Source organism: Psammomys obesus, unplaced genomic scaffold, assembly GCF_907164565.1.
Source record: "Psammomys obesus unplaced genomic scaffold, mPsaObe1.curated_primary_1811, whole genome shotgun sequence".
Lineage (NCBI taxonomy): Eukaryota > Metazoa > Chordata > Mammalia > Rodentia > Muridae > Psammomys > Psammomys obesus.
Genome location: NW_026592510.1, coordinates 7,779,423 through 7,790,266, shown reverse-complemented (window position 1 = coordinate 7,790,266; position 10,844 = coordinate 7,779,423). Strand labels below are relative to the sequence as shown.

General features: G+C 41.7%; 1 protein-coding gene across 1 annotated transcript in view; it reads left to right on the top strand.

The window, feature by feature from the left end:
* Window positions 1-1,139: 1,139 nt before the first annotated feature.
* Uhrf2 (ubiquitin like with PHD and ring finger domains 2) overlaps window positions 1,140-10,844 on the top strand; it is a 64,953-nt gene continuing 55,248 nt past the window's right edge. Inside the window, exons 1-2 of the mRNA XM_055613756.1 lie at window positions 1,140-1,596; window positions 7,467-7,700. Coding sequence (XP_055469731.1) covers window positions 1,444-1,596; window positions 7,467-7,700 — 387 coding nt within the window. The 5' untranslated portion in view covers window positions 1,140-1,443. The remainder of the gene's footprint in view (window positions 1,597-7,466; window positions 7,701-10,844) is intronic.

The following is a 10,844-nucleotide window of genomic DNA, read 5'->3' as shown; positions in this document are numbered from 1 at the left end:
ATAACAAGAGCTCTAGAATACCTTATTGTGTACTATTAAGGGCTTAGCAGGAAGCTAACATCCAGTAGGTGTTTATATGCACTATTTTTTTTTTCGTGGAGGAAATCAAGGTCACAGTTTAAGCTAAAAAACATTACAATTGTCGTGAATCTCAAGCCGTGAGCCTAACACTCAATGTTCGCTTCGGATTGCAGCACACCATTGAACTCAGCCACGCATTGTATCACCTATTCTTTAACCGCCCAAGACGCTTGCATTACCTCCTAACACCAAACAGCTGATCCCTTCTTAGGTCTTACGTTCTAAATGTTTTGATTTGGAAGCAGGCGAGGTGACTTAAGAGGTTCTAGGCGAATATTTTCCAGCAAGCTGACAGAAACACGAAGTATGAGTGTACAACCCACTCTTCCTGTCTTTCCCGTTAGGCCATCTGGACTACTGAATTTGGTTGGTCAAGTCGCGCTTTTTATCTTCACAGGACTGAACGTCCACGTTACCGGTATTGGTGAATGTAAGCCACACCTTTGTGTTTGGTTTGCTTTCTCTCCTAGATTTGCAATTTTAGACGGGCCCCCTGCGTCGGGGGTAGCTGGGTGGCGTATCCCTCCTGGGATCCTCGGATTTTTTGTTGTTGTTGTTCGGAGGTGTGTAGTTCTGCAAACCCAGCATCCCCGAGGACGAAGGCGCCCTTAGCGCACAAGGCCGCCTCGGTCACGTCCAGTTCCCTCTCCCCTGGCGGGAAGGGCGGGTGGGAGCGGCCCTGAGCGGAGCGAGCGGCCTGGGCCTCATCCCCCGGGACCTCCCGGAAGCGGCTTTCCGCGGGAAGGCCGCGCGGGAAGCGTGTCCACGAGGCCTACGCTCCCCGGGAAAGGGCGTCCCGGTGCCAGGCCCCATCTCTCGGTCACGCAAGCGCGCAGGAGGGGTAGTTAGTGTGTTTTTGACACCTTAGAGCTTAGGCCCTCCAGCGTGGGCACGAGTCTCCAGGCCCAAGAAGACAGAGGGCCAGCTAGGCCGCCCCGCTCTGCCTCCTCCCGAGTAACGGCCCCGCAAGCCCCGCCCCTCCTAATACCGAGGCCCCGGGGCTGTGCGTGAGGCGGAGCCTCGCGTGGATCTCGCGAGATCCGGGTTGGCGCCGTGACCTCCATGTGGGAGCCACAGCTCTATAAGTAAACAGTCCGCGCGGCCCGCGAGGGACATGGCTCCTTCCCATTCGTGAGGCGGCGGCCGCGCCAGCGCCTCGGGCGGGTTCCGGTCTCCTTCCACCCGGGAGGGGCGGGCGTCGCGCGGGCTGGCGCGTCAGTCGTCGCCCGCACCCGCGCGCGCCGAGCAGCGGCGGCGGAGCCGAGCCTCCCGGGGAGGCGGCGGCGGCGGCGACCGGGCGGGGCGCGGCGGCCCGAGCGCAGGGACAGACAAAGGGGGCCGGTCCCCTGTCCCGGCGCCGCGATGTGGATCCAGGTCCGCACCATCGACGGCTCGCAGACGCGCACCATCGAGGACGTTTCTCGCAAAGCCACCATCGAGGAGCTGCGCGAGCGGGTGTGGGCGCTCTTCGACGTGCGGCCCGAGTGCCAGCGCCTGTTCTACCGGGGCAAGCAGGTGAGCCCGGGCGCCGGCCGCCGGAGCCCCGCGGCGGCCAGGCCGGGTTGCTTGCTCCCCGCTGCGCTCGGGATGGGGCGCCGGCAGGGCGCGGGATGCGGGGCCGGGGCCTGCGGTTTGGGGGACCCCCCCCACGACCACAGGTGCGCCCAGCGGGTCCCAAGGCCGGGCTGCAAGGGCCCGGGAGACCTGGCTTCTCTATGTGGCGGGGCAGCGGCCGCAGACACAGCCCGGAGGGCCCTGGGTGCCTCTCTTCCCGCGCTTCGGGGGAAATCGGAGCTAGCAAGGGCAGCAGGCTCCGGCAGCCATGCCGGGGCGCGGGAGGGACGGGCGGCCTTTATTGGCAATGCTGACTCGACGCCTGAGGACATGCCTCGCTTCCCTGCCCCGGGGCTCCTAGCTAAGATATGGAAATTGAGGCACCTTATGCTCCCTCAATGGAAGGATTTGAGCACGCTGAGGATCCGAAGGGCGGCCCAATGCTTGTCCCTTCTTCCTTGTTGTCAGTCTCAGAATGGCAATTTGTTCTGTACGAGATTAGAGACCTTGGTTTAAGGACCGATGTTTGTAAAGTGAAGTCGGGTTTAAGTCTGTTGAGTATAGGGACATTATTCCCTATTCCCCGTAGACATTAATTACCTCTCATCTTTGAGTTCAGGCATTTAACTCAGCCCTTCAGCATACTCAGCAGTAACTCAAAAGGCAGAAAGTAGTTTCTGGACCACAAGGGTGCTTGTGGGCATCTCGGTTTAAGTATGGCCCTGCCTGCGCAGGCTAGATGTTTCCTGTCCGGTAAGTCTCAGAGTCTATGATTAGACATCCAGACCCATCTTGCCTTTGTCTTTGTGTTGTCTTTAGTCCACTAGAAAGTTGGCATCCTGCAGAAGATAGACCACAATTTGGCTCCATTCCTGAGGTTTGAATTAAATGCAGTTCTCTCTGATTCGGTGGAAGTAGCCTATAAGCCACAAAGGGTTTGGAAGGAATATTTTTGTTCCCTTTACAGATTTACAACTTCTAAGACTGGCCAAAAATTTCAAAGTAACAAATTATACAGTTGGAAAGAAAAAGCCAGGGTTTTGTTAAAAAGTGTTTGTTTGGAGGTCCTTTCCCCTAGAAAAACTGTATAGCACTTTTTGCTTCTCTTACTGCCAGTTTTACAGTTTTCTGTTGATTCTTTAGTGTTCGACTTTATTGGAAGGTTTGATTTTTAAACAATCATATCTGTATTAAATACTGTGTAGCATTGTATTACTGTGCCTCAAGCGGCTGATAACTTTTCCTTTTGGTTATCAGTGAAGCTGTGTAAGTCATAATAATATTGTACATTTATTCCTAGAATGCCTGGGTGAGTTCACAGGAGATGCAAATGAGGGATAAGAATATATTAGTGGGCAACAGCCCAGAAGTGGAGTGTTGAAATAATGCGAAAGTGAGCTCATTTGATGTCTTAACGTAAAAGCAGACATTGCTATAAATTCAGGACTGAAAAAATAGACTTACCCTAATAATCAAAAATGGTTCCTGGTTGAAGGCAGATAACCCTTGTGTCCCAGAGGCCCCCCCCCCCCCCAGGACTGTTAATAACTCACTTCCCTTTCCCCTTTCCAATAATGAATCAGTAAGGATGAAAAATAGAATTTAGAATTTTCATGTCCATTGACTTGGACATGAAAAGAAGAAATCATTGCTCCTGACTATTTGCTTTTTTATGAATGACAACTAGCCAGGCAGTAGTTGATATTTTTCCAGTTAATAGAGATAGCAAAATGTGTCTGTGGGTAATTGAGTTGTTATCACAGAGCTAGCCATTTTCTGTAAAATGAGTTTATGTTTAATAGAAAAGTGTGCTTTCTCATATGCTTTACTGTCATATAATGTTATCAGTAAAAATGTTACAAGTAAAACAGATTTACATAAGGTGGGTAGTGTATTCCCAGCTACTCTAAAAGCTGACATAGGAGGATTGCTGGAGCCCAGGATTTTAAGAGGCCTGGGTAACACAATGAAACCCTGATTTAAAAAAAACAAAACAAAACACAAAAACCCCAATTATCATGTACCCAATTTTAGTGTGTCCCAATTTATTTCTGCTGCTTTTAATCTTTGGAGTAAAGTTGAATTTAACCAAATTTCACAGATTTTTGTTTGTTTGTTTGTTGTTTTGTTTTGAGACAGGGCTTCTCTGTATTCCTGGCTCGCCTGGAACTCAGAGATCCCAGAGAGCTGCCTGCCTCTGCCTCCAGAGTGCTGGGATTAAAGGTGTGCTCCACCACTGCCTGGCTTTACAGGAGATTTTTATGAACACTGGACTTTAAAATGAACTCTGAGTGGTTAGCTTTCTACTAGTTTCTTTCTATTCAAAGCATACTTCCTGCATTCTCAGGATCAACAGCATTAGCTTTGCATGAATGCCTGGCGCTGGTCTGCTGAGGCAGAGTTTGGTTTTACAAGATTTCCACATGCTCTGTATACAAGTGAAGTTTGAAAAGCAGTGCAAGGAACTCCACTTTTTTCTTTTAGTGTGAATGGTTGCTTTGCACGCACGATGTCTTTGCACCATGTGCATGTGTGGTTGCTGCGCAGACTGGATGGAAGAGGCCAGTAGGGCATCAGATCTGGTACTGGAGTTGTCAGTAGTTGTGAGCTACTTTGTGGGTGCTGGGAATCAACCTGGTCCTCTGGAATTGCAGCCAGTGCTCTTAACCACTGAGCCATCTCTTCAGCCACACTTGATCTTTTTTATAGAATTGCAAGCATTGTTGCATCTTACACACCACACACTGGGCTTTGTTCTTGAAATCTTAGGCTCTAGGACTCTTGCGACTTTGTGTGTGTGTGTGTTTATTTATTTTATTTCTTTATTTTTATTTTTTACAATTTATTTATTTTATAGCCTGATTGTAGCCCCCTCTTTCATTTCTCAAGCCCTTCCTCCCTCCCTCTTTCCTTCTGTCCCCTTCCCCTAGTCCACTGAAAGGAACCCTTTCTCCCCTGCCATCTGACCCTAGCTTATCAAGCTTCAGCAGGACTGCCTCTGTAGCCTGGCAAGGCTGAATCGCCAGGGGGAAGTGATCAAAGAGCAGGCAACCTGGTTAACTGAATTCCATTACCCCTGCCTTCTCTTGTCATCAATATTGGGATAGCTTTAAATAGACTGTAGATGAGGACTATGAACCATACTGGAAGAAAAACTAAACAATTGACACCCGCCTCCATATTCTTTGTTTCCACATGGATTAAAAAAGTGAAAGTATTTATTTAAAAGATGTGTATATGTATTTATCATATAACTAACAGCCACAGTGCCCTCTATTTGTACCTCTTAGTTCTATGGAAATGACTTCCTCTATTGTTTTTTTGGCCACTACCACTTCATTTGTTTCCCCTTGGTTTTCTTTGCCATTGTTGTTGCAGCTCTTTTCCATTTCCTGGAATTTCTTCCTTAATTAAGTAAAAATTTAGTAGTATATTCTGGCAAAGTCCTAACCATTTCTCTTTCTTCAGAATTGAAAAATCTTACACCTTAAATTGCTAATATGGCAATTCTCAACTATTTATTTTTATGAGACATTGATAGTCTATAGTTATATACTGTAGACCTACAGGTATTTGTAATTTTTAGATCAAGGCTTTTAAAACTTTTTTTACTTCTTCTGGCCCAACAAATATACATACATACATACAGTATGAATAAGTATAGAAAATAGGTATGTCAGGCAGATTTGGTATTCATATAAACATACCATTTGTTAAATACAAACAAATTTGCAAGAGGGTGTTTTAGGTATTGTGTTCACTTGCAGTTGTGTGTTTATGACATGCACAGTGCAAAATGCACGTTGTGTTTTTGGAATCAAGGCTGCCATAGAGTCACTGCTGTGTAGCATGGGCTCCTGCCAGAGATACCTTGGGTGCATTATATTTTTATTTTGAATTAATTTCCTTACTAAATATGGTGTGTGTGTGTTGTTGAGGATTGAGTCCAGGACTGCCTGCAAGCTACTTTGAGCTCTCAGGTTAAATATGTTAACTAAGTTATGAGATGGTACCTAATTTAATTCCTTAATTCCTTTACTGGAAAGCTTGTGAAATTCTTGATTCCTTGTTCTGTTTAACAAATGTGAATTTCCACCTGTAACCTGTGGAATTGTGCTAGTTATGGTCTTGAGTCTGCCACCTAAATAAATCTCACATTAGTGAGTTTATAATTAATTAAAGGACAGATGCTTTTCTTTGCCCTTTCTCTGTGGTTGAAGTCCTAAATATGTTATGATATTACACAGTTTTGAATGGTGATGGGTCTAACATATAAGAATGGTGAATGTAGTGCTTAAACTGAAATATCTGAGGAAATAGTAGTTCCAATATTTAAGGAGTTGAATTTTCTTGTTATTGTATCAGTGAAATAGTCAACTGTTACCATATTTTATGAAGAAACAAAATGGACTAGGACTGCTGTAACAGAGTACCAAAATGGTATGGCTTCGAGCCACAGAAATTTGTCTCAATTGTAGAGGTTAGAATTCAAGGTGTTACTGGTAGGATCATGTTCTCTGATTGCTAGTTCTAGGGGAACTGTCTTTAGGACCTGTTGGTGGGAAATAGTGCTTATTACCTTCAAGTTGCTATCATTCCTGTTACAGGACTTTCTCTTCTGTGTCTCTTCCTGATGGCCTCCTGCCTTTTCTGTCTGATAAACATTTGTGTTTATCAGGATACCAATCAGACTGGATTAAAGGTTCATCTAATTGCCTCATTTTAAATTTGTTACCTGTTTAAAGACCCTATCTCCAAACTGGATCACATTCTGAGATATTAGAGATTAGGACTTCAGAGTGAAAGTGTTTAGAAGACCAAGTCAATCCATAACAATAGGCTTTAAACTTCTTTAGCCACTTGTAGACTTGGGTTACATCTAAAGACCCTATTTCTAAATAAAATTAGGTCCTAAGGCACTGCACTCCCTTGGTGTTGCAAATAGAATTCCTGGATCTTACACATATCAGGTAGGGACTCTACTACTGAGCCACACACTCAGCCCTCTGATGGTAGTATGGAATAGAGCTTGTAGTATTTGATTATGTCTTTTGGAAGGTGAAGTGGTGGTGGTGGTGGTGAGCACAGATTAGTCGATAACCTTCTGAAAAAATGGGCGAGTTGCGGGATAATTGATGTGCTACATATCCTAGATGACTTTGACAAAACTTGCTAGTATTTTCAGATGGATAGAATTAGAGAACCTTAAAGAAATGGAATATAGCATAATTGGAATATATTTGATTTGTTTTTCAAAATCTTGCTTTATTTAAAAAGAATTATTTAATAGTGCTTCAGAAAGATGAAGTGCTTGATAACCATTATTACATACAGGCTGTAAAAATAAACACTCCTTGTTTCCAAAATTCATGTGTTCACACTTGGAGTGGATTTAGGCACTGTTGATTAAAATTTGTTGAGAGAACCTGGGTGTCTTATACTTGTAGTCCCCGTACTTGGAAGACAGAGACAGTATCATGAGTTTGAGGCTAGCCTGGGCTGTATATAAAGACTCTCAAAAAATCTAGGAAACAAAGTAGATGTGAAGTTAAAGGTAGTTTAGAGAACTTTGGTGGAGGAGAGATGGCAACAGTTTTGAAAAAATGATTTTTATTTTAATAGCAAGTAGTGCCGCCTGTAGTTAATTTGGAGTGGTTTTTAAGAATTTATTAGGGTTCAGAGAGATGCTGATATTAGAAGCCATAAAGCATTTCAAGATGTAATGTTGTCAATTTTAATAGTTTATCTAGGATATTTGGACAAACTAAATATTTTAAAATAATACAAGTTTTGAGATATGCATTTCACTGTAGTTTCTATTCTTTTTCTAGTTGGAGAATGGATATACTTTATTTGATTACGACGTTGGACTGAATGATATAATTCAGCTGCTAGTTCGTCCAGACTCTAGTCTTCCTAGCACATCTAAGCAGAATGATGTTCAGACTAAACCCTGTTCTAATAATCCGCCTAAAGTAAAGAAAGCAGCAAGAGGGGCATCTTCCAGTCAGCCATCTACATCAGCTCGCGCTTGTCTTATTGATCCTGGCTTTGGACTGTATAAGGTATGTTATCTTCAGACTTGTTAGTTATGAGAATACAAATGTCTGTTCTCTTTGGGATGCTGTGAGTAAGCATTGATTTCCATTAAGTAAAGATTGTGGCTGTTCATATTTTCTCAGAAGTAGTCTGAAAATTTACCGTGAGGCTGGGGATGCAGTTTAGCTGGTGCGTGCTTTTCTTACAAATACTCTGGGTTTGAGCTTTGGTGCTACCAGGAAAAAAAATGTGGTAGAAATTTGTAAACTGTACATCTACAGTTCAGAGAATAATAAGACAAACATACTTGTATAATTCCACTCAGGTGAAGAAGTAGAATGATGCCAACACTTTTTAAAAGGTTATTGCTTGCCTCCACTGCCCCCCAAGGAAATTACTTACAGTGACTTTGTAATGCAAGTTTTCTTTTTTTCATTATTTTTGTCTATTTATGTTAACAATATGTTGTTTTATGTATAGCTAGGTCTGTTTATAATAAAGTTCTGCTTTTCCTCAATTTGATGTTTCTGATATAGTTGTATTTTATTCCTTTGCATTCTTACATTCTACTTATTGACATGCTACCATATGTCTAGTGTGTATTTATTAGATGCCTGGACAGTGTTCCAGTTTCAGTTTTCAACCGTGCTGTTGGCCCATATATACCCTGGTACACATGTTCTAGACCCTTGGTGATTTCTATTTTAAAGAAGAGGCACTGATTGCCAAGTCAAAGTATGCTGTCAGGATTTTTATGTTTTTTCATTGGTTTATTTGTCCCTGTGCCCATGCTATTCTAAGAATTGTAGCTTTACAGAACATGTAATTCTTCTTCAAGGATTTTGGGGGTGAGGGTGGAGATTGTTGTTGGCTTTTTTTTTTTAATTTTTTGGCTTTATGGCTTTCTATATACTTGCAATAGAAATTCTTAGAATTAGCTTGTATAAAACTGTAAATGATCTACTGAGATTTTAGTGGGAATTACCTCTATAGGTTAGTTTACAGAATTAACATGTTTATGGGTTTTTAAATTCATGGGCACAGAGCCATTAATTTATGTATTTGACCAAACCTTTTAATGAATATTGGACTTATTTCTGATAACGTTATGATTTTGAAGTTATTTAAATGATCATTTATTTACTGGTACATAGAAATTCATTTTGGTTATTTATTGGCATTTGTAGCTAGAGTTTATAAAATTCTTAATAAATTTGAGGACAGTTTTGTTTCACCTTCTCTTTATAACTCATTTTCTTTTGGGATAAATAGGTACTTAGCTTTTGCATTTTCAAGATTAAAATTTGGTTGGTGAAATAAATTAAGAAAATGCAAGTAGAAATAATTTAGAAATTGTGGGAAAAAACGCAAACATTCATAAGTACAGAAGTAATGAAGAAAATTAGTAAAGAACTTTACTTTCAAGAAGTACGAGGCTTGTGTCCTGGGGCAACTGCACTGGTGAATTGTTTGAAACATTTAAGGAATAGATAATTCTGATGCTACATAAACTGACCCACAGCTTAAGCGAAACACTATTACTAAAACATGACCAGAAGCAATTTGGTATGCTAACACTATTTAAAACAGTGGTTACATTTTTCAAGTAGAGTATCATTATGTATTAAATAATATCTTGACAAAATTTGGTTTGTCAGAAAGTGGAGACTGTTATTAGGAAATATTTTAGCATAAACTCAGTAGTGTAATAAACTAAAGAAAATTTACACAATATAAAATATTTTCTGCATCTAAATACAAATTTGAGTCCATTCATGGTTTTGAGTATATAAGATAGATGAATATGTTAAATTCCACTAGGCATGCTCAGTGATGGCAAAAAGCTAGAAACAGCCAGTCAGAAAGCCAGTAATGGGTTGGTATGGGAGTGTAAAGCTGTAATCCCAGCACTTGGGAGATGATACAGGAAATTCAAAGTCTTTCTGATCTACATGAGACTAGCTTGTGGGGAATAGAAAAAGGACAGGAAGAAAAGCTAACCAATGCTGCTGCTACTTGACATCTCTCTGTAAGTGCTAAATAATAGTGAAGCAGGAAAACAGTCACTACAAGACCAAAACAAAGTTACTCTTTATTAGGAAAGTTGGAGAAAAGGAATGTTTTAAAACAGGATCTAATAATAAGGTAGTCATTTCCAAAGCTAATATCTGAAATACTAGTAGATTTCTTATTAGTAGGGGAAAATAGTGCTGTATATTGTCTTCTCTCTCTTCTATCCTCCCTTCTTCCCTGTGTTCTTTGCAACAAGTACTTCTTTTAGAGTACACAATATGAATTTGCTGTTCTACGTGCTTCGGTTACAGTGGCAAATAAATGAATTGTTTAGTTTATGGAGATTTAAAAAAAAAAAAACCTGCTTCTGTTTTATTTAAAGCACCAAAAGCCAGCTGCCATTTTTGTCTACACTACCGTTTCATTTCATCTCCTGTAGACATCTATCTTAATTTGTTTCCTTTGCTAATAATATAGTAATGCAGAGCAGGTAAGGTGTACAGAGGCTTATTTTGGCTTATTGGTTGTGGTAAAAGGTTAATTCTGATTTCTTTTTTGCTGGTGGTCCCATGCAACACAGAAAAGAGACTGTGTGTGTGGTCTTTCTTGCTCTTATAAAGTAAGCATCCACATTTATTTATGAGAGATGGGTCTTGCTATGGTTCCCAAACGGTCTGGAACTCCTGGGCTCAATCAATCCTTTTGGTTTAGCTTGAGTAGTTTAGACTACAGACATGCTGTGCTTGATTGAGTTTCTACGTTCTTCATATTTCACCTTGAATGAGGACTGAACTCTATCTAATACCAGCTTTGGAGGGGCAAACCATACTCAAACACGGCAGTATGATACTCGACATTTTTTCATGTTATTTTTAAAGTGTGCTTAGGACATGTATTAGTTACTTCTTAATGCTGTGACCCAGTGCCTAAAAAAAACTTGTTTAAAAGAGGAAGGATCTATTTTAGCTTATAGTTTCAGGCAGTTCAATTCATGGTTGCTTGGCTCCATACACCTTGACAGAGTATCAGGGCTGTGGGAAATTGTGGAAAAGGACTTTCTTTACTTATGGTAGACTGGGACCAAGGTAAGGTGGGATTTGTGGACCTGATACACACACACACACACACACACACACACACACACACACACACACACA